Here is a 23801-nt window from a genome sequence, read left to right on the forward strand (position 1 = left end):
TTATTTATTATAACTACTGCTGACAACAGAGAAAGTCTGGGTTCATTGGGGATCTCAGAGTTTCTTGACATTGTATGAAAAATTCTATAGGATTGTGCATTTTTCTGGAAGAAGAGGCAGTAGCTTTTGTCAGATTCTGCAAAGAGCCTTTGTCTTAGTCAGGTCTGCTATAACACAATCCATCAGGGGTTGCTTAAACAGAAATTCATTTCTCACAGTTCTGGAGGCTGGAAGTCCCAGATGAAGGTGCTAGAAGGGTCAGGTTCTTAGTGAGGACCTTTTTTCTGTCTTGCAGACAGCCACCTTCTGGCTGTGTCCTCACTTGGCGACACAGAGAGGAAGCAAGCTCTCTTGGGTCTCCTTTTATAAGGGTACAATTCCTATCATGAGGGCTCCACCCTCATGACCTGTTTGCCACCCAGAGACTCATCTCCAAATACCACCACATTAGAGACCAGGGTTTCAATGTATGAATTTTGGGAGGACATAGTCATTCAGTCCACTGTGAGCTATGACCCAAAAATGTTGAAGAAATGCATCAATGTCTGTGTTAGGGGAGAAGCTTTTTGGGTTTTGGCGGTCTTTCTTCCATCTTTTTAAACAATTTTTGAGTCAAGCATTCTGTTTTCCTCATTGTAGACACAACCAGTAAACATAGCTAAACAAAAAGAGACTAAAAGTTACCAGTAATCTTCCCACCCAGAGACAATAAATTTGTAACATTCTAAAAATTGTGATCACATTAGCCCAGAGATAACCACTTGAACATTTAAAAATATATCCTGTCAAAACATTTTCTGCAGGTAAGTATGCCAGTAAGTATCCAGAGACCTTCCCTCCGTGCCACTGTCTCTGTATTGCTCTCTCTTCTTCTCTCCCTCCCATTTTCCCTCTGTTCCTTTCTACTTTATATTCCAGTAAAATACACATGAGTACAAAAGTAGAGGCAGTAGTATGGTATATCCCCTTTGTGTATTATTCAGGATCAATGATTAACACTTTGGCCAATCCTCATCCTCCTCCCCACCCCCACCCTTTTTTCCTTGCAATTTATTTTTTGAAGAAATCAGAGTGTTTGTCCTACAGCATTTCCCATATTCTGGGAACATTCTTGTGGTATAGTTTAACATGTACAGTAAAATGGCAGTATGTTTCTACCACACTACTCTTCATTTTTATTTTATTTTATTTTATTTTTGAGATGGAGTCTAGTTCTATCACCCAGGCTGAAGTGCAGTGGCTCAATCTTGGCTCACTGCAACCTCTGCCTCCTGGGTTCAAGTGATTCTCTTGCCTTAGCCTCCCAAGTAGCTAGGATTACACCTGCCCTCCACCACACCTGGTTAATTTTTGTATTTTTAGTAGAGATGGGGTTTTACCATGTTGGTCAAGCTGGTTTCGAACTCCTGACTCTAGGTGATCTGCCTGCCTCAGCCTTCCGAAGTGCTGGGATTATAGGTGTGAACCACTGTGCCCAGCCCCTACTCTTTGTTTTTAGTTAATCTATCTATTTTATATTCATTTTTCTCTCTTCTTTTGGATCAATGAAATATTTTTCATTATTTTGGCATCTATTTTATTGCATTTCCAAATTCGTGTAGAGGTTACTGTAGAGATTACAACATGTATCCTTGACTTACTTCATTTTTTTCCCACTTTCCAACAGTGTTAGAGTCTTTAATATACTTTATCTCCCTCTCTGTCTTTTGTGTTACCATTTTATGATGAGCGTATGAATTTTTACATATTTCATGTGTTTTAATCCATTATAGTTTTTTATTCTTGTTGATATTCAGTTTATTTTCAGAATAACTCTGTATACTTTCAAACATCAAAATTAGGGCTATACTGTAAATATGACAGTTGACAGATTTTCAGTCTTTTTCATTTAATAAGGGTATACTCCTTGGCACCATCCTTACCCCACCTCTTTCATCTATTTTGTTGCCACTCCCTGTCTGCTGTATCTCCCTTAATATAGTTTTCTTCCTCTCCGCTGCTCCTATCCTGGCTCAGGCACCCATCAACTCTTGGCTGGCAGTCTCAACTAAACTACTGTAGTAACTCCTACTGGATTCTCTGTTTTTTTCCTCTGGCCTTCCTCCATGTTACTCTCCTACCTAAAGTATAATAGTGGCCTTCAGTCTCATTGAAAATACCACTGCCTACAAATTCTTACGTAATCTGGCTCTATGTCTCTGCAGGGTCATCTTTGCTATTCTGTTTCTTACTCTAGCTTTAGCCAGCTTCTCAAGCCTTTCAAAGCTCTTCCTGCTTCAGGCCCTTTGCACATGCTACTTTCTGTCTAGAATGCACACCACCTGTTCCTTTTGCTTAACTGAATCCTCTTCAGGTTTCAACTTGTGTTAAATCCTGAGAAAGGCCTTCTCTAAACTTCCAACTTAATGAAGTCTCCTTGTATATATAATTTTACAGTACTCTACTTTTCTGTGATAGTACTTTCTTATATTTATATATTTATCTAGATGTATTTTTAATGCAGAATCTATCTTTCTTGCTAAACCATAAGATTGATGAGGAAGGGATAGTGTCGGTTTTGCTTTTCTCTCTGGTGCCCAAAGAATATTTGGCATGTAATAATTACTCAGTGAATAGTTGAGTGAATAAATAAATGAAATTGTTTGTCATGTTTCTTGAAGAAGAAAACTATGTTATGGGAAAATGTTTTGCTGTATTTCATGAGCTAGAATTGAGGAATGATTCATTCTTAACCCTGGTCTAGACTGATAAATCCTGAAAGTATATTTTCAATTAGGAAATATATCATTTTTATAAGCTGTATATGTGTGTATATAAAGAATAGTTTAAAAAATCCACATGCCCAACACCCTGTTAAAAAATGGAACATTATCAATAACTTTGAAACCCTCTGTGTACTTCTTTACAATTTAATTTTCCTCTCAATCTCTTCCTTTGCCCCAGAGGTAACCACTGTCTTCCATTTTGTGTGTCAATACAGTTTTTTCTTTGTAGTTTTACACACACATGCATGCGTGTTTCTAGACATTTACTCAGTTCTGCATGTTCATGGCTTTTATATAGATGGAATCATATACATGTATTCTTCTAAACTTGCTATTATCAAAGGTTATATTAATATTTTTGAGAATTGGCTATTTCCTTGTAGCGTGGTTCATTCATTGTTATCATTTTGTAGTATCCCGTTGTAGGAATATACTGCAGTTTGTTTTTCTGTTCTTCTATGGTGTGTCTAGTTTTTGGCTTGTAGACAATGCTGCTACAAACCATAGGCCATATGGGCAAAATTCTGTCTGGGTATCCTTTTAGGCGCACAATTGCTGGCTGTAGGGCATGTACATCTTTAGATTTCCTGGGTAATGCCAAATTGTTTCTAAAGTGGTGGTAAGTTAGTTATGTTAATAGAGGTTTGTTTTTTTTTTTTTTACTTCTTTAATCCTTTTTTTTTTTTTTTAGACAGAGTCTCACTCTGTTATCCAGGCTAGAGTAGAGTGCAGTGGCGCAATCTTGGCTCACTGCAACCTCTGCCTCCCAGGTTCAAGTGATTCTCTTGTCTCAGCTTCTGGGGTAGCTGGGATTATAGGCATGCACCACCACACCTGGCTAAGTTTTATATTTTTAGTAGACAGGGTTTCACCATGTTGGCCTGGCTGGTCTTGAACACCTGACCTCAGGTAATCCACCCGCCTCAGCCTCCCAAAGTGCTAGGATTACAGGCATGAGTTAACACCCAGCCACATTGAGTTTCTAATGTTGCCTTCACTTTGTATTTTTGTAATAAACTGAATTGTAATAAACCCAATTCAGTTTATTACAAAATCTTTAGTACTTTATCTTTTATATACATTGTTGGATTGTGAGATCTAAAATTTTGTTTTGGATTTTTTGCCTCTGTATATTACTGAGATTGGCTTGAACTTTTCCTTTCTCTACTGTCTGGTTTTACTATCAACATTCGTGTAAAATTAGTTCTTGCTTTTCTTTAGAAGAGCTTCTATAAGTTTTTGTCTGCTTGTTCTTTGAATGTTTGCTAGAACTGATGACCTGTTTTTGCATATCTGAAATATATAGTTCAGTTTGGCTTGTTTTTGATATTCGTATGAATGGAATCGTAAATATGTATCTTTTTGTGTTTTGCCTTTTGCTCAGTATCCCTTGTGAGATTCATTTGTGTTGCTGCATGATTATTTAGTTTATTCATTTTTATTGCTGTATAGCATTCTATTGCATGGATATGCCATATAGTTTACTAATTCATTTTCTGTTGATGGATATTTGGCTGTTACCAATTTGGGACAATATGAACAATGCCACTATTAACATTTTAATACATATACTCTAATGCGCATAAACTCAGTTTCTCTAGGATATGCACATCAAATAAATTTGTTAGGTCATATGGTATGCTTATTATTAACATTATTAGAAAGCATCAAATTCTCAAAATGGTTATACCACTTTACACATTCAGTGTATGAGTGCTTTCATTTCTCTACATCATCTATCCCTGCTAGTCTCAGTTATCTTCACTTTTGCTAATCTATTGGCTCTGTGCAGTATTCTTTTATTCAGTAAATATGTGGGTTGTTTTTTTTTTTCCACATTTGCTATATAAAAGCCTGAGACACTGAGGGTGCAGTGAGAGCCTTGGCTTTCTGGAACTTCCAGCCTGGAGACAAACTTTAATGACAAATGAATAATTAGTTACGTAATTATAATTGCAAGATGCCGTAAAGAAGAACAGCGTACTCGTGAGTTTATGATATGGGAACCAGAACAAGGGGGCTTCAGTTCCTACATCTGCAGCCAGAAAACGTGCACCAGACTCTATAGTAACACTGTTGCTAAATCCATCTTTACTCTGTGTGGATTTTCAGGAAGTTTCAGATGATCGGCTCAGACACATCTGAGTTTTTTCTTTTTTCTATCTATGAACAGGTCAGCTGACCCCAATAAGTGCAAATATTGCATTTTCAAGTATTTATATTACAGAAGTTTTTAACTAGCTTGTTACTTTCCTGGAGGGTTATCAGGAGTGGGAATCCTGTGCCCAAAAATTCCATTGAAAATTTTGTATGGTACTATAGTATTTGTTATAATGGGATTTCAGCTGTTTATACTTGCCTTGTAGAAGTAGATGCAAGTGTTTGGGTATGTCTTTCTAGAAAATGGGGCAATCTGAAAAAGCTACTCCCCCCACTCCCCCCAAATGATGAGATGGTTCAAGAGTGTTTTTTCTCGGGAGCTACTTGGATAATCACCTGCATTTTCTTAGATCCTTCAACTGGATGGGATCCTAGTAGTCATTTAATCTTTTTTCTCTACCAACGCTGAGGTCCTTCTATGATATCCTAGCCAGTTGGTCAACAGCATCTGATGGACCCCATCCAGAGGCAGGGAACTCAATCTCCCGAGGTGTTGCATTCCATTTTTAGAAAGATCTAATTGTTAGAAAGCCCTGTACTTTCTAAGAAAACACACAGCCTGCAGGCTTTTTCTGTTACTGTAAAGTGTTGAGAACTTAGTGTGCAAGAAGACCTGTTGGGAAAGGTTTCCTTCACAGGATGAGAAAAGGGGAGCCTCTTTTGAGTAACATCCTCTGCCTAGGGCAAACAGCCTTTAGATGGTGCTTCAGTCAGAATTGCCAAGACCCATGTTTGTGAAGTCTCACTGTGGGATTAAATGGCACTAGATCCTGAGCAGCAAATTAGCCCCTGGGGGCACCTTGCCATTGTCACTGCCCCAGCTGCTAGTTCCTTCCTGGAAAACTTTTTTGTCAGCCTTCATGCTTTCAGGAAATAATGATTTTTTTCCCCCCCTGGGTCTCACCCTTTGTAAAAGTTCCTTATGATTGCAGCACAAATGTCAACAGAGAGATTTATGGAGACAAACAGTTTTATTCTGCAATAGCCTTTGAGAGACTATTTTAAGGGGTAATTCATTGCTGACTTTTCCAGATAACCTTGATAAAGGTACTTCAGTATTGGGGCTTGGGGATATTCCACTCTAGCATCACATGCTCCCTTGGTTATTCTTTTGTTTGGGTTGTAAGATTTGTTAGGCCAGTTGGAACTTAATTTTGCTGTTGTTTATTTTAATTTTCTCTCTCTCCATTTAAGCTGAGCTTTTGCTCTACAAATCTCTTTTTTTTTTTCTTTCTGTGCTTCTCAATGGCTTTAACACATTTATATCTGTTACTGGAGCCAAAAGGTTGTTTTAAAAATTGCTTTAACAAGTACCAATTTTGCAGCTCCCCATTGCTTTGTTTGCAGAGGTTCAGATTGATCCAATAGAGCTTCTCAGGCCTTCACAGACAGTAGTAGGGCTGGGTGATAAAGGGAGGTGTCATACTTAGTGAAGATTCTGAGTCCCAGAGATTCCTTCAAATTCGCTGAGGTTGCACTTTTCCCAAGCCCACCATTGGGTACCTTTTTAAGCCAGCACATTTTCAGCTCATGATTGAACAGTGCAGAACTGCCACCTCATCACCTTTTCTACTAAGCCCAAGCAAGGAATATGGAGATTTAGCAGCTGACTTTATCTATTTATTTAGAGTCAGGGCCTCTCTCTGTTACCCAGGCTAGAATGCAGTGGTGCACACCTCAGTGCCTGGCTATTCAGTAAATATTTTTTTTTTTTTGAGACAGAGTTTTGTTCTGTCACCCAGGCTGGAGTGTAGTGGTATGATCTCCACTCACTGCAACTTCAGGCTCCCGGGTTCAAGTGCTTCTTCTGCCTCAGCCTCCCGAGTAGCTGGGATTACAGGCACCTGCCACCACACCCGGTTAATTTTTGCATTTTTTAGTAGAGTCAGGGTTTCACCATGTTGGCCTGGCTGGTCTCAAGCTCCCGACCTCACATGACCTGCCCACCTTAGCCTCCCAAAGTGTTGGGATTACAGGCATGAGCCACTGTGCCTAGTCTAAAATTTTTTGTAGAGTCTGGGCCTTACTATGTTGCCCAGGCTGGTCTTGAACTCCTGGCTTCAAGTGATCCTCCTACCTTGGCCCTCCAAAGCACTGGGATCACAGGTGTCAACCACTACTGCGCCCAGCCTGAATATGATTTTATTCACTTAAGAATTTAGCAAAGCTCATGATTTATATGTATACTCCATATAGTAAACTATTTCATTAATTGATTTGTAGTTAATTACTTTAAAAAGAAGATTAAGTGAGGTCTCTTCTATACTTTTTAAACTAGAGTTCGTGGGAGACCTCTATGCTGAAAATTGAGGGAGAAAAAAAGAGAATAAGATATAGCTTGCACTTGCTAAGAGTATTGGAGTCTCTTAGTGATAGATGTTTCCTTGGAGACAAGCTGTATTTTCAGTTAGACCAGAATGAGATCCTTGTGTGTGGGAAGAAAATGGTTTTCTTTTCTGGCAGCTTTCTTAGAAGAAAGAGAAGCAAAAAAAACAAAAAACAAAAAAAAAACCACCACCAACAAAAAACACCCCACAGAACCCCCAAATCAACACCCTTCCTCTCCACCCCCCTCCAAAAACGTTATTTGATCATTAATTGCTTTTGACGATGTCAGTCTAGGGGAAGGAGAAAGAAAAATCCAAATGGAAAGGTTTAGCACCATGTTTGATATCCCCCACAGGGTGGATTTCTCTGAGCAGTGCTTTCACACACTCTAATTCTAGTAGCAGTTTGCATTTGGAATTGAGAAAGGTACAGTAACTTTCTTCAGTTAATGAATTACATTTGTCCTGTTTCTCCCTCTGTCCAAAACCATTAAGTTGAGAAAAAAGATTTGCTTCCAACAGGACAAAATGTTTTTGTTTTTATTCCCTTCTTCATATAAGAGCTTAAGTAGAATGAGATCCTGGCTATCTAATTTATTTATGGTTTCAGTTGGCTGTAATCCTCTTATTTCAGATAAGGGCCATTTAGGTTAAGGAAAAGGTTCTGCTAATTAAGGAACATACTGTGGATTATTTTTAAAAATCAGAAACAAATGAATAAAAAACCATAATTCTACCACTCAGATGCCACTGTTATCATTTAGATGTCTTTCCATTTGTTCAGTCTTCTGTTCAGTTATTATTTATTTAGTAAATACTTATTTTCTATTCAGTGCTAGAAATTAGGTACTAAGGATATAGCAGTTAAAGTAGAAAAATGATCTTTTCTTTTGTTTACCAATATACAGATATAAAGCTATAAATTTCCCTTTTAAGCACTGGTTTAGCTGCATGCTACAAATTTTGACATTATGTTTTCTTTGGCATTAGTTAAAATATTTTCTAATTTTTCCTGTGATCTTTTTTATTTGATCCATGTATTAGTTTAGAATTATGCTGTTTAATTTCCAAGTATTTGGAATTATTGGTCTAACCTGGTAAGTGTACCACCTGCCCTTGAAAACAGGATCTCTAGGCCAGGCAGCACTTTGGGAGGCTAAGATGGGCAGATCACCTGAGGTTGGGAGTTTGAGACCAGTCTGCCCAACATGGTGAAACCCTATATCTACTAAAAATACAAAAATTAGCCAGGCATGGTGGCACACACCTGTAATCTCAGCTACTTGGGAGGCTGAGGCATGAGACTCACTTGAACCCAGGAAGCAGAGGTTGCAGTGAGCCGAGATGGGACCACAGCACTCCAGCCTGGGTGACAGAGCGACATTCCCTCTCAAAAAAAAAAAAAAAAGAAAAGAAAAGAAAAAGAAAACAGGATCTCTCAATGTCAGAACTATTAACATTTTGGATCAGATAATTCCTTGTTGCTGGGGACAGCCCTGTGCATTATAGGATGTTAAGCAGCATCTCTGGCTTCTACCGGCTAGATGTTAGTAGCATCTCTCAAGCTACAGCATTGAAAAATGTTTTCAGACATTGTCAGATGTTCCCTAGAAGCCAGATTTCCCCTGTTGAGAACTACTGAATTGAAAAGAACATTTGGCAGTTGTTGGGTGTAGCATTCTATAATTGTTAGTGGGTAGGTTGTTTGATAAAGTTATTCAGATCCTTTATATCTTTGTTGACTTGCCCCTCACTAGCTTTTCTACCAGTTTCTGGAGTGTTAAAATGTTTTTGTGGGATTGTCCTATTTTTCCTTTTAATTTCTGTCCATTTTTGTTTTATGAATTTTTTGACTTTTCAAAAACAACTTTGGTGAGGTATAATTTACATGCTATAAAATCTATCCATTTACTGATTTTTTAAAAAAGTAATTTGCTGAGTTGTGCAACCAGCACTGTAACCTAGTTTTAGAAAATTTTCATCACATCAGTGAGATCCCTCATATCTGGCAGTTAATTCTGGTTCTCAGTTTGAGGTCACTGCTAATCTGCTTTTTGTCTTTAGAGATTTGCCTTTTCCGGATGTTTCATGTAAATGGAATCATATAACATGTGGTCTTTTATGTCTGACTTCCTTCACTTACATAATGTTTTTGAGGTTTGCTGGTGGTGTAGCATGTATCAGGAGTTCATTCCCTTTTACTGGTGAAATAGTGTTCCGCCTTCATGTATTTTTGAGGCTCTATCTATGATGGGGGCGCTACATATTTGATTGTTGTGTTTTTCTGATGAGTTGACATTCTTATCATTAGGAAATGTCCTCTTTTATTTTTCTTAATAATGTTATCTTAAGGTCTATTTTATCTGATATTAGCCCTCTGCAAACTTATGCCAACTTTTTGCATAGTATGCCACTTTCCAACCATTTACTTTCAACTTGAGTCTTTACATAAAAAGTTTATGTGGATGGCATACAAATTGGTCTTGCCTTTTAAAAAAAAATCTTCCTTCAATCTTTGTCTCTTATCTGTAATTATTAGTCTATTAATGTTTATGGTATTATTGATACAGTTGGATTGGGGCTGCCATTTTATTTGTTTTCTATTTATGTCCTCTTTTTTTTTTTTGTTCTTCTGTTCCTCTTGTGTATTTTCTTTTTGAATTATTTGAATATATATATTTTTATTATTCCATTTTAATTTTCCTCTTGATCTTTTCTGAGTACATTTCTGCCTGCCTGTATCTTTTTAGTGATTTTGCTAGAGATTACTGATAGATATTCTTCACTTTTCACAGTATCCTTACATATAATAATGATACTATTTCACATAAAATAGAGAATGCGTATAAATATATAGATGCATATTCCCTCTGCTCCTACCCTACCTTCTTCTTTATGCTGTAGTTGTTATGTGTATTATATTTATGTTGAATATAAAACCCCACAGGATAGTGTTATACTTTTTCCTTTAAAGAGGTATGAATATTATATAAAAATTAAGCGGAAAAAAAGGTTTTCTGTTTGCATAAATATTTATCATTGTTGATGCATTTTATTCTTAAGGATCTGGATTTCAAACTGGTGTAATTTTTCTTTGGCTTGAATCTCCTTTAACCTTTCTTGTGATGCAAGCCTGTTATATCAATGAATTCTCTTCATTTGTCTTCATTCTTGAATGATCTGGTTATGGCATATAAGATTCCAAGATGATAATTTTTTTTCTTTCAGCATGTGAAAGATGTTTCACTGTCTTCTGACCTCCATAGTTTCTGATGAGAGGTCAGCCACCAATTGAATCATCCTCTTGTAATCTAATGTATCTTTTATCTACTTTTTTGATCTAGATGTTTCAGCTTTGCTTTTTATTTTTGGTTTTCAACAGTTTGCCTGTGAGGCACCTTGTCTCACCTTCTTTGTATTTACGCTGCTTGGTGTTGGTTGAGTATCTTGAATCTATTAATGGATATCTTTCATGAAATTTGGGAAATATTCGGCCATATTTTCTCTAATAGTTCTACTGCCCTATTCTCCCTTTCCTCCCTTTCTGGGACTCTGATTATATGTACAGTATTATCTAAAAGAGTCTTGAGGGTCTGTCAATTTTTACGTCAGTCTTTTCTCTTTAGTCCTCATTGGATAATTTCCATTGATCTGTCTTCAGATTCACTTGTCAGTTCTTTCCTCTGTCATCTCCACTTCGCTGTTAAATTTATTCAATGCATTGTGTTTTTCAGTTCCAGAATTTCTATTTGATTCTTTTTTGTTGTTTCTGTTTCTCTACTGGGATTTCATATTTTTGATGCGTTGTGAATATGTTTTATTTTACTGATGATAGTTACAATGGCCTCTTTAAAATCCTTGTCTGCTAATTCCAACATCTGGGTCATCCCACAATTGGTCTCAGTTTATTTTCTTTTAAGAATGTCTTAGGTAAGACATTTGTCACATATTGTAACTTTGGATCTTATTTAGAACATTGACAATGTTAAGCGGCAGAGACTCTGGATTCTGTTATTTTTCTTTAATACATATTGAGTTTCTTTAGTTTTAACAGGCATTTATCTTGGTTGGACCCAGACTATAAACTGTTTCTTGGGTGACAGCTTGAATCTTTGGTGGCAGCCATTTTTTTAATAGCCTAGTTGCTTTGTGTATATTCCATGCATGGGTGGTTCAGGGGTCAGCCAGATGTAGGCAGAGTTGGAGATACCCTCTCAGACACTTTCCCTTCTTCCCAGTGGACATGGTTTCCCAGATTTAGTCGTCTGGCTTGCAGACCAGCAAGAGTGTATTTCCCCCTGAATACCCCCAGCCAAAGACCATGAAACCATGGACTCATGCTGTACAGCTCTCCTCCTCCAAGTGTGGACTCCCCTGTGCTTTTTTGTGTTTACTCTCCAGTGCCTTCAGTTAGCTGCTTTCAGTTTTTGGTTATGTGAGTTGATAGTTATCTGGAGAGGTTTCTAGTTTTCTGAAGGAGTATTGGTGTGCTAGGATCTTAGTTACTATGGAAGCCAGTCTTTTGAACTTACATTTTAGTAAGGGGGAGACAGACAGTAAACATACAGAAATAAAACCTATAAAAGGATAAGTGGGTTTATCAGTTATCTGTATTTATCTATTGGTTGTGTCAGTTATCTATCTATATCAAAACTCTGAGCCTTAAACTATCATTTATTATCATAACTCATGCAGTGGTGGGTTGGCTAGGGGTCGACTGGTCTAGGCTGGACTCTGCTAAACTCGTGTGTTTGTAGTTCAGCAGGCCTACTCAGATGTCTGCAAGATCATGAGGGGTTTTACTCTAGATTGGGCTTGGCTGGAATGCCTTAGCACAGCTCTCCTCCATGGATCTCTCCTCTCTGGGAATAGCAGGCTAACCTGGGATTATCCTTTTTACAGTGATGCAAGAGAGCAGTTTTACAAATGCTTGTTCTGGCCTTTGCTGGTGACCTGCCTTCTAGCATCCCACTGGCCAAGGCAAGTCACGTGGTCACACTCAGAATCTAGAGTGGCAAAACACAGTCACCTCTCGATGAGAGTATCTGTGAAGCCATATGACAAAGAAGCCAGTGGAAGCAATGGTGAGGATTTGGGGCTCACCATTAAAATAAATGTCATTAAAAAATTAAAACAGGATGGTAGAGAATGCCAGGGAAGGAGATGTGTGTGTATAAGTATAAAGATGCCTTTTTAATACAAAATTGGAATGAACTTATATATAGTTGTGCAACCTACTTTTTTTTTTTGAGACAGAGTCTCACTCCGTCACCAGACGCCAGGCTGGAGTGCAGTGGCACGACCTCGGCTCACTGCAACCTCCGCCTCCCGGGTTCAAGCAATTCTCCTGCCTCAGCCTCCCCAGTAGCTGGGATTACAGGCACGCGCCACCACACCCAGCTAATTTTTTTTTTTTTGTATTTTTAGTAGAGACGGGGTTTCACCATGTTGGCCAGGATGGTCTTGATCTATTGACCTTGTGATCCGCCCACCTCAGCCCCCCAAAGTGCTGGGATTACAGGTGTGAGCAACCGCGCCCAGCCTGTAACCTACTTTGTTATTTAGTATGATAACCACAATATAGAGAAAGCCACTTCCAACTTTTTGGCCATTTTAGGCTACTTAAAATTTTTTACCCCTTTGTAATTTATTGAGTCCTTACTTTTTAAAGCACTTTATATGTATTATCTTATTTCTTCCTTTCAACAGCGTTATGAGATAGACATTCTTGCTGTCCTCACTTTACAGACGAGGAAACAGAGGCTGAATATCTGGCCTGGAGCCACTGACTTTATAAATGGCAGAGACAGGATATGCATCTGGGCGATACCCATTCTTGTGTCTCAGTATTCATTCCTGTGTGTACGTCTTTTTTTTTTTTTGAGACAGAATCTCGCTCTGTCATCCAGGCTGGAGTGCAGTAGCATGATCTCAGCTCACTGCAACCTCCACCTCACAGGTTCAAGCAACTCTCCTGCCTTAGCCTTCCTAGTAGCTGGGATTACAGGCGCGTGCCACCACACCTGGCTAATTTTTTGTAGTTTTAGAGATGGGGTTTCATCATGTTGGCCAGGGTGGTCTCAAACTCCTCACCTCAAGTGATCCACCCACCTCAGCCTCTCAAAGTGCTGGGATTACAGGCATGAGCCACCATGCCCAGACCCTGTGTGTACTTCTAAAAGTATAAAAGATTGCATCCACATCTCTGAATATTTCTTCAGGTAATTTATGGAATTTTGGGTCATAGGGTAGTTGTCACACTTTTAAAGGAATGTTGTTTTCATTTTGCTGCCAATTGACTGAGCACTTTGAAGGTTGTTGCCAACTGTTCCTGCTACTCCAGGAACAAGACAGTAAAACCCCAGGGTTGTTGGTGAATTAGTGGAAAGTAAGCACTTATTCAGTGAGCCTTGAGATACATGAGATCCAGAATTAGTGAGGAGTGAGCTGTTGAAAGCTGAGAGACAGCTGGGGCCACTGAACCAGCTCGGCTGAGAACCGTCCACAGTATGGTGGGCCTGTGTGAGCCCAGGCTTGAGACCAGACAGGTCTGATCGTTGTCATGGACAGCACTGCGCTCTGTATGTGATGACCACTTCCTGGCCAAAGGACAGCTTTATGTGTGGTCAATGCGACTCCAGCCCTTGCATGTCAGGCTCCCTGGCCCCCGCCCCGCACAGTTTGAATGATGGGGCAAGGGCAAAAGGGACTGGCAAAAAGTGGAAACAACTCAACAAGGGATGTTCATCTGGGTGGTAGGTTTTGTAAGTCTCTTGTCCTTTCTCCATTCCATATTTATCACTCCGCAGTCTGGGCTATATGGATATTTAATACTTCCTACTTTGAAACAACGGGAGAAATAAATGGAGAGGAAGAGAAATCTGGTTGAGTTTTAATTATTAAAAGCTGTGAGTCAAAACTAGGATAGGGAGGAGGTTAAGTTGAGAATTTGAGATTTTCTCTAGATTGGGTTGTTTTTGAGGTAAGTTGGTGCGAATGAGTATACCTGTCCATACAGGACTTTAACTGCAGTTATGGTTTTTATTGCAGTTACCTGTACATGTTCAAAGTTTTATCTACTACATATTTCATGCCTAATATATTTTTTCCTTTTTTTGTTTCAGGTTAGTAGCAAAGATGAAGATTTCCTTGACCTTTCTGTTGATGTGGAGCAGAATACATCCATTACGCACTGTCTAAGGTAACCTTATGAACTCTGAGGTGGTTTGAGCTTTTGATCAGGCTTGTAACTAAGTGGGAGAGAAAATCCTGTATTTCTTCAGGACATAAGCTTTCCTTCTCTTAAACCAGTATGATCCTATTATTTTCTACATCTCCTTTCCTGAGACAGATTAAAAATAATATATGTGGTCTGGAGAAGAGTCCCACTGAGAAAAGAGAGCATGAAGCAGAAGTCATTAGTCATTAAATTTAAAAATAAAATGTTAATCTTTAATGAAGATGTAGGCTTTGGCTTTCATCAGTGTTTCTCTCTCTCTCTCTCTCTCTCTCTCTCTCTCTCTCTCTCTCTCTCTCCTCTCTGCTCTCTCTGTCTCTCTCTCCTCTCTGCTCTCTCTGTCTCTCTCTCCTCTCTCTCTGTTTTTCATATGATTAAGTTAATAAAAGCTACAGATGCCTACCGTTACTCTTTTTCTAAGACAATCTATTTTATTATTTTAAATATTATGCACTTTGGGCTGAGAACCAATGAGGGAGTTGCCTGTTACTCCATCTTTTAAGCATTTTGTGGAGAACATGCATGGAAAGAAATTCTTCCTCATGAGGATGGAGAGAAGGTGAGGAGCCCTGAGTATAACAATGTTGATTTCCAGGATTACTGTAGACATTGTGTATTGACTTACACATTGAAAACATGCTCAGAGTTGCTGTAAAGACATAATTCCCTTTTAGCCACTCACTCCCTTCTGTCTTTCTTTCAACAAGAGGTCATGAATGCTTATAATTTGCCTGGTTGTGTTGTAGACGATGAGGATAGAGGAGTGAACCTGACGAGGCCCGTGTTTTTACAGCACTTACATTCTAGTGGGCATGTGTAGATGATGATCAGTGCTTCGAAGGAAACAAAACAGGTCTTGAAAGTGGCTGATAGTGGAGGTGCCTGTGAAGACCAGGCAGTCAGGATCGGCTTCCCCAAGGCTTGGGGTATCCCACCTGGGTGTCAGAGACATTGTATAATATCACAATTTTTATGAGTAAGGACCAGATGACAGACCTTTTATTACAGGAGCTCAGGTTACTTGGAACCTTTTAGAAGAATAGATTAAAGTGATTTGGCTGTGGTGATTGCAGTTAGAAGGCCATCTTTTAAGGCAAAGACGCCAACAACAGCTTGAAAGAGCTTCTTGTTTCATCTGGTTGTAATGTACTGTGTGATTTGGGGGCTGATTGCTTTCCCATTTCCCAGGGCTCTGAGGGTTTCCCACCCTGGCACTGATAGTTACCTGAGTACTTCCTACTGGTTTGGCATTTCTGCTTGTGTCCGTGTGTCTAAGACAAGTTTGTAATTTCTTTGTAAGGAATTTTTTGGTCATAATGGCCTCTTTTTACTTCTGAATGGATATGAATTTCTGTATTAGTCCATTCTCACACTGCTATAAAGACATACTTGAGACTAGGTAATTTATGGAGAAAAGAGGTTTAATTGACTTAAAGTTCTGTAGGCTGTACAGAAGCCATGGCTAGTGAAGTCTCAAAAAACTTATAATCATGGTGGAAGTGAAGGGAAAGCAGGCACATCTGCACATGGCAAAGCAGGAGAGAGAGCAAAGTGGGAAGTGCTACATACTTTTAAACCACCAGATCTCATGAGAACTCACTCACTATCTTGAGAACAGCAAGAGGGAGATCTGCCCATGATCCAGTCACTTCCCACCAGTTACCTCTCCCAACATTGGAGATTACAATTCAACATGAGATTTGGGTCAGGACACAGAACCAAACCACACCAGCATTAACTCAAAAGTCTAAGGCCAGAGTCTCATCTGAGACAAAGCAAGTCCCTTCTGCCTATGAGCCTGTAAAATAAAAAAATAAGTTAGCTACTTCCAAGATACAACGGGGTTACAGGCATCGAGTAAGTGCTCCCATTCCAAAAGGGAGAAATTGACCAAAACAAAGGGGCTACAGTCCCCATGCAGGTCTGAGACCCAGCAGGGCAGTCATTAAATATTAAATCTCCAAAATAATCTCCTTTGATCCCATGTCTCACATCCAGGGCACACTGACACAAGAGGTGGGCTTCTAAGGCCTTGAGCAGCTCCACCCCTGTGGCTCTGGAGGGTATGGCCCCTGTAGCTGCTTTCACAGGCTGCAGCTTTTCCAGGTGCACAGTACAGGCTGTTGGTGGATCTACCATTCTGGGGTCTGAAGGGCGGTGGCCCTCTTCCCACAGTTCCACCAGACAGTGCCCAAGTGGGGACTCTGGGGGGTTTCAACCCCATATTTCTCCTCTGCACTGCCCTAGTAGAGGCTCTTCATGAGGGCTCTGCCCCTACAGCAGACTTATGCCTGGACATCCAAACATTTTCATATTCTCTGAAATCTAGGTGGAGGTTCCCACACCTCAACTTTGGCCTTCTGCTTACCCACAAGCCTAACACCACATGGAAGCTGCCAAGGCTTGGGGTTTGCACCCTCTGAAGCAACAGCCCAAGCTGTACCTTGGTGCTGTTTAGCCATAGCTGAAGCTGGAGTGGCTGTGATGTGGGGCACCATGTACTGAGGCTGCATAGAGCAGTAGGGCCCTAGGCCTGGCCCATGAAACCATTTTTTCCTCTGTGAGAAAACATTTTTAATGATTTGTTTGCAAGGCATAATAAATCTGAGTACTGTCAGCCAGCCTGTGGATGTGAAAAACTGCATGGCTATGCACCTAGAAAGTCACGATAAGTGAACAGGATGTCAAGGAGGGGTCAGCACATAAAAGGGAAGAAAGTTTTGTTATTGGGAAATCGAAACTTAAGTAGGGAAGGAGACCGGGGTATGACTTTATGGAAGGATAATGAAACTTAGGCAACGTTAGGGAAGATTGTAACCCCATAGTACTCAACCAATGAGGAACTGGGGGAGGGACTTGGCATGCTATAAATTACCTACTGAAATTACCTGCTGTAACTGCCCCAGGTGTGTCTGCCTACCAGTACCTGATCTTGCAAGATTGTCACTAACAGTCCTGTTTCCACTGTTCTTTGTGTCTCTAAGTCCATCCTTCAGATTTGGATGAGTGAGTGTGTTTCTCAAACCTCTTTAGGCCTCCAGGCATGTGATGAGAGGGTCTGCTGTAAAAGTCTCTGAAATGCCCTGGAGGCATTTTCCCCATTTTCTTGGCTATTAACATTTGGCTCTTCTTTACTTATGCAAATTTCTGCAGCCTTAAATTCCTCCCCAGAAAATGGATTTTTCTTTTCTACAACATGGTTGGGCTGCAAATTTTCCAAACTTTTATTCTCTGCTTCCCTTTTAAATATAAGTTCTAGTTTTGGGTAATTTATTTGTTTATACAAATGAGCATAGATTTATAGAGGCAGCCAAGACACATCTTCAACACTTTGCTGCTTAGAGATTTCTTCCACCAGATACCCTAAATCATCTCTCTTAAACTCAGAGTTCCACATATCTCTTGAGCAGGGGCACAATGCTGCCAGTCTCTTTGGTAAAGCATAGCAAGAGTGACCTTTACTCCAATTCCCAGTAAGTTTCTCATTTCCATCTGTGACCTGTTCAGCCTGGAATTCACTGTCCATATCACTGTCAGCATTTTGGTCACAACTATTCAATAAGTCTCTAGGAAGTTCCAGACTTTCCCACATCTTTCTGTCTTCTTCTGAGCCCTCCAAACTGTTTCAACCTCTGCCTGTTACCCAGTTTCAAAGTTGCTTCTACATTTTCAGGTTATCTTTATAGCAGTGCTCTACTCTTGGTACCAATTTTCTGTATTAGTCCATTCTCACACTGCTGTAAAGACATACTGGATACTGGGCAATTTATGGAGAAGAAAGGTTTAGTTGACTCACAGTTCCACAGGCTGTACAAGAGGAAACTTACATTCATGGCAGAAGGTGAAGAGGATCAGGCACAGTATTTGTATGTTGGCAGGAGAGAGAGAGAGAGAAGTGAAGGGGGAAATGCTACACCCCTTTAAACAGACAGATTTAGTGAGAACTTACTATCACAAGAACAGTACGGGGAAATCTGCCCCCATGATCAGATCACCTCCCATGAGGTCTCTCCCCCAACACTGGAGATTATAATTCCTTATAGGATTTGAGTGGGAACACAGAGGCAAACCATTCCCAGTTCCTAACATTCCTGTGAAAAGAAGCCATTTTTGATTTCCTAAGGTTTTATAATCACGGCGTGGAAAAAGTTGAGGGTGTACCACCATTAGTTGCTGATGCGGGAATGAGGAGAAAGCCATTATATGCTCATTCCCTTCCTTGGTGAGAATTTGGAGTTAGGGAGGTTGGCTGCTTTTCCTCTGTTCCAGGAATTACTGGAACTGTTCAAAAGGGCAGGTGGCAGTGGCTGTAGATTTGAGATCAGCCAGGTAAAGTGTGAAGTGATTGGTGATAATTTCAACCTTTGGGGAACCTTGTTACAAGAAATAGAACTGAGGTTTAGGTTTTCATAATTTTTTTTTCCTGGAGAAATGTTGTGTATATTGGTTATGCATACCTGATTAAGGTAGGCGAGAGGCACTTGGAAATGTTCAGGCTAGGGTGGGTGAGTATGAAGTAGCTTCTGAATGCCTTTTAAACATATTCGACTCTGTCTTATTGGACTGTGCAGGCTGATAACTCTGAAATGCCTCCTCCTCCCCTGTTTTACATCACACCTAAACTAGACCTTGACTGGCTCAGCTATACTTGCCCTCACATGTGATGTCACCTCTATAGCAGAAAGAGAAGCCTGCCAGGTGTTACCACTTACCATTCAGAGTTTTGTGATGGGAGAAGGATGTGTGGGAGAAAGATGCAGGGAACAGATGATGTCAGTGGAGTCAGCTTTCTCTGTCCCTGAGACAAAAGAGAAGGAAAGGGTGGACTCTTGCTTGCCTTCTTTCATGGTTTAAGTGGATGGCGTTTTTGAGGTTTTGTTTTATAAATTATCCATTTTCTTCTCTGATGTTATGTCTGCATATCTCCTCTGATATGATGTTTCTTTCATTTATTATTTCAATAACTTTAAAAAATAAAAAAAACTAAGCTCAAATGGTGGGATTTGAATGTAAGATCTCTACCACCTTCCAGAAGATTTTTAGGTGGTGAATTGTAATGTACTTTCACTGAACTTTTATTCCAGAGAAATGACATAAATAGTGTTTAAATTCAGGATACAGATCTGGAGAAGCCATTAAATTTGTATAACAGTTGAGTTATAATTCTAATATTTCAAACCTCAGTAACTATGTCTTAGGGAGAGCACGCCATTTGTGTCACAGGAGAATACTGAGAAAGATGTTACTTCCTTGTGAAAAGTTCAGGGATGGCCTCAGGCAAAAACTTTAAAACTACATGAAGTTTATCTTAATTATCCTTTTTTGTCTTCCACTTGAGTGCTCCTTCCCATAACCTCCCCTTTCTTCTCCAAGTGCTCAGTGCTCTAGAACCACCTTCTCCTTCCTCTATCTTCCTCTCATTTTAAATTCCCATTCTCCCAGGGCCGACCAGATCCCAGGTTATTGGGAAGCTCTGGAGCAAAGGCTCTCTGTCCTGTGGAATAACCCGGGAAGATTGAAGAACAGTAATACCGCCGGGCACGGTGGCTCACACCTGTAATCCCAGCACTTTGGGAGGCCGAGGTGGGCAGATCATGAGGTCAAGAGATCAAGACCATCCTGGCCAACACGGTGAAACCTTGTCTCTACTAAAAATACAAAAATTAGCTGGGCATGGTGGCACGTGCCTGTAGTCCCAGCTACTCGGGAGGCTGAGGCAGGAGAATTGCTTGAACCCAGGAGGCGGAGGTTGCAGTGAGCCGAGGTTGCGCCACTGCACTCCAGCCTGGTGCCTGGTGATGGAGTGAGACTCTGTCTCAAAAAGAAAAAAAAAAAAAAAAAGAACAGCAATGCCTGGGTTCCACCTGGAGAGATTCTGATGTAATTGAATGGAGGGAGAGTGGGGAGTGGAGGCGTGCGGGATTGGCATTTGGGATTGTTTTTATTTATTTATTTTTTTGCTACACAAATATGTTAGTTTATTGAACAATGTCAGGCTGGTTTTCTTTATACAATGATCCTCCTAAGGATAATTACAATGCTACCATGGTGTTCCAGCTTGTATTCCCACTATAGTACCTGGCAATTTAGGTGCAAATAAAACTTAGAGTGCATATGTAAATTGTGAATACTCTGAAGGCAATGATAGCACATTTTAAAAGAAATTATTATTTATTTATTTATTTTTATTGCATTTTAGGTTTTGGGGTACATGTGCGGAACATGTAAGACATTTGCCTAGGTACACACATGGCAGTGTGTTTTGCTGCCTTCCTCCCCTTCACCCACATTTGGCATTTCTCCCCAGGCTATCCCTCCCCAGTTCCCCCCTCCGCTGTCCCTCTCCTCTTCCCACCCATAGACCCCAGTGTTTGGTACTCCCTTCCCTGTGTCCATGTGTTCTCATTTTTCATCACCCACCTATGAGTGAGAATATGCAGTATTTCATTTTCTGTTCTTGTGTCAGTTTGCTGAGAATGATGTTCTCCAGATTCATCCATGTCCCTACAAATGACACGAACTTATCATTTTTGATTGCTGCATAATATTCCATGGTGTATATTTGCCACATTTTCCCAATCCAGTCTATCATCGATGGGCATTTGGGTTGGTTCCAGGTCTTTGCTATTGTAAACAGTGCTGCAATGAACATTCGTGTGCATGTGTCTTTATAGTAGAATGATTTATAGTCCTTTGGATATATACCCAGTAATGGGATTGCTGGGTCAACTGGAATTTCTATTTCTAAGGCCTTGAGGAATCGCCACACTGTCTTCCACAATGGCCGAACTAGTTTACACTCCCACCAACAGTGTAAAAGTGTTCCTTTTTCTCCACATCCTCTCCAGCATCTGTTGTCTCCAGATTTTTTAATGATCGCCATTCTAACTGGCATGAGATGGTATCTCAATGTGGTTTTGATTTGCATTTCTCTAATGACCAGTGATGATGAGCATTTTTTCATATGGGATTGTTTTTAAAGCTCCTCAGATGATTCTAATGAGCAGCCAGGAGGAAAACCACTTCACTAGATTCTAGGACAAAATTTCCTGACTAGTGAGTCAGGGAAAATGGGTTAGAGGTATGTATTCATCCCCTCAGCTCCTGGGAGTCTGGGAGGGCCTGGCAGTGCCAGAGCCCCATGGCCAGCTCTAGGAGCAGCCTTGTCAGTATATCCTAGTATATTTCTCATGTAGTATATCTGTGTGGATCATGACATGGAAATTATCAGGAAGCACTGCTTAAGGATTTTTAGTATCAATTTTGAATTATTGTAGCGAGTGAAAAAGTAATTTTAATTGAACATGTATCAAAGACATTAACTTGAACAGTCGCTGTGTTTACAATAAATGATAGTCTTCCCATCGAAAAAGTCTTTCTCCATTTTTTTCAAGTTTTTAAAATATTTGCATAAGGCTTTAGTGTGTCCTTTATAAAAGTATGCATTTTCTTATTAGATTTGTTCCCAAAGTGTATTTTCTTTCTTCTCTTTCTCCCTTTCCTTTACTCCCCTTCCGCCCTCCCTCCCTTCCTTCCTTCTTTCCCTCCCTCTTTCCTTCCTATATGAGAAAGGGGGAAATAGTAGAATGAGGAGTTTGATCTATAGCTAACTGTGAATCATTAGTTGAGATAACTCACTACTTTTAGTCCATTAGTATTAGTCTTGTATTAGTCCATTCCTGAATTTCTGTTGAGACCGAGTAATTTATAAATAAAAGAGGTTTAATTAGCTCATGGTTCTGCAGCCTGTACAGAAAGCATGGCACTGGCATCTGCTCGGCTTCTGGGGAAGCCTTAGGACATTTGCAATTATGGCAGAAGGTGAAGGGGGAGCAGGCACATCACTTAACTGGAGCTGAAGCCAGTGGTTGGAGGAGGGGCTAAACACTTTTAAATGGCCAGATCTCGAAAGAATTCACTCCCAATGTATGGGGAGGACAGCACCAGGAGGATGATGCTAAACCATTCATGAGAATTCTGCCCCCGTGATCCAGTCACCTTCCACCAGGTCCTACCTCCAACATCAGCGGCTACAATTGAATATGAGATTTGGGTCGGGACACAGATCTAAACCATATCAAGCCCAAAAGTGTATTTTTAAATCATATTTTATTGCTGCTCTGCCTCTTTTTAAAGCAACACAAAACATTTTGTGTTTTTCTCTCAACCTCTCCTCTGTGCTTTGGTAATTTATCCCAAGTGTTGGAAAGAGCAAGTGCCCCCTTGACTTGAAGAGTTTCCTCCACCACTGTTGCCCACTTTTGAGCCAACAAATATAGAGCATTAACTGACAGCTGCTCTGCCTCAACATTTACTGCTGTGGTCCCCCCTCTTCTCCTAACTCACCTTTGTTTTACAATTCTCAACTCATGGATGCCCTAAGAGCATTACTGGTTCAACCGGCTTCTTTGTAAAATGGGTCTTCACATTAGGTACTAACTTCTGTTGTGTTTCCATGATTCTTTATTTATTGCTGGACTTTCTTTGGCTCTTGTGACCCTATAGCTTGGTAGTGTGGCTTGTCTGTGGTAGACACTGGGAGGATATGAAGCTCCACCATGCCGATACTCACCTCACCCCCTCTGCTCCCCTATTCTACTCCAGTTAATCCCATGTAGGCAAAACAAGATTCCACAGCTGTTACTCAGTTGAAGTATTCGTTCAGCGAAGTATTCTGTTTTATGCACCATGTACTTGAAACCTGAAAGTTGATGGTTTCTTGCTTTTTGATCCTCTCCATTTCCCCCTCCACCATGCTGTCAGAAGTGGAATTTTTAAAAAGCACAATCTGTGTCTTTTCTTTGTTGAGACTGTTGGTTAGGGTCCATGCTGGCTTCTTGGTAGCATACTCAAGGCTATGTGACTTGCCACCTGATATTGTTTGGCTGTGTCCCTTCCTGAATTTCACTTGAATTGTAATAATTCCCACATGTCAAGGGTGGGGCCAGGTGGAGATAATTGAATCATGGGAGAGGTTTCTCCCATACTGTTCTCGTGGTAGTGAATGAGTCTCACAAGATCTGATGGTTTATAAATGGGAGTTCCCCTGCACAAACTCTCTTGCCTGCTGCCATGTGAGATGTGACTTGCTCCTCCTTTGCCTTCTCATATGATTGTGAGGCTTCCCCAGCCATGTGAAATTGTGAGTCCATTAAACCTCTTTTTCTTTATAAATTATCCTGTCTCAGGTATGTCTTCATTAGCAGCATGAGAACGGACTAATATACCGCTGCTGCTACCCCCTCCCTCCAGGCCTCTGCACTGCTATGTTCTCTCTCTGGAGTCCTTGACTCTTATTCACTTGTTCCCCTG

At 40.2% G+C, this 23801-nt stretch overlaps 1 protein-coding gene across 3 annotated transcripts in view; it reads left to right on the plus strand.

The window, feature by feature from the left end:
* Window positions 1-23801, plus strand: part of USP46 (ubiquitin specific peptidase 46) — a 70592-nt gene that overhangs the window by 34459 nt on the left and 12332 nt on the right. For all 3 annotated transcript variants that reach the window (XM_035293717.3, XM_035293719.3, XM_035293718.3), the window contains exon 5: window positions 14377-14453. In XM_035293717.3, coding sequence (XP_035149608.1) covers window positions 14377-14453 — 77 coding nt within the window. The remainder of the gene's footprint in view (window positions 1-14376; window positions 14454-23801) is intronic.

The sequence above is a fragment of the Callithrix jacchus genome, chromosome 3, assembly GCF_049354715.1.
Source record: "Callithrix jacchus isolate 240 chromosome 3, calJac240_pri, whole genome shotgun sequence".
NCBI classification, from domain to species: domain Eukaryota; kingdom Metazoa; phylum Chordata; class Mammalia; order Primates; family Cebidae; genus Callithrix; species Callithrix jacchus.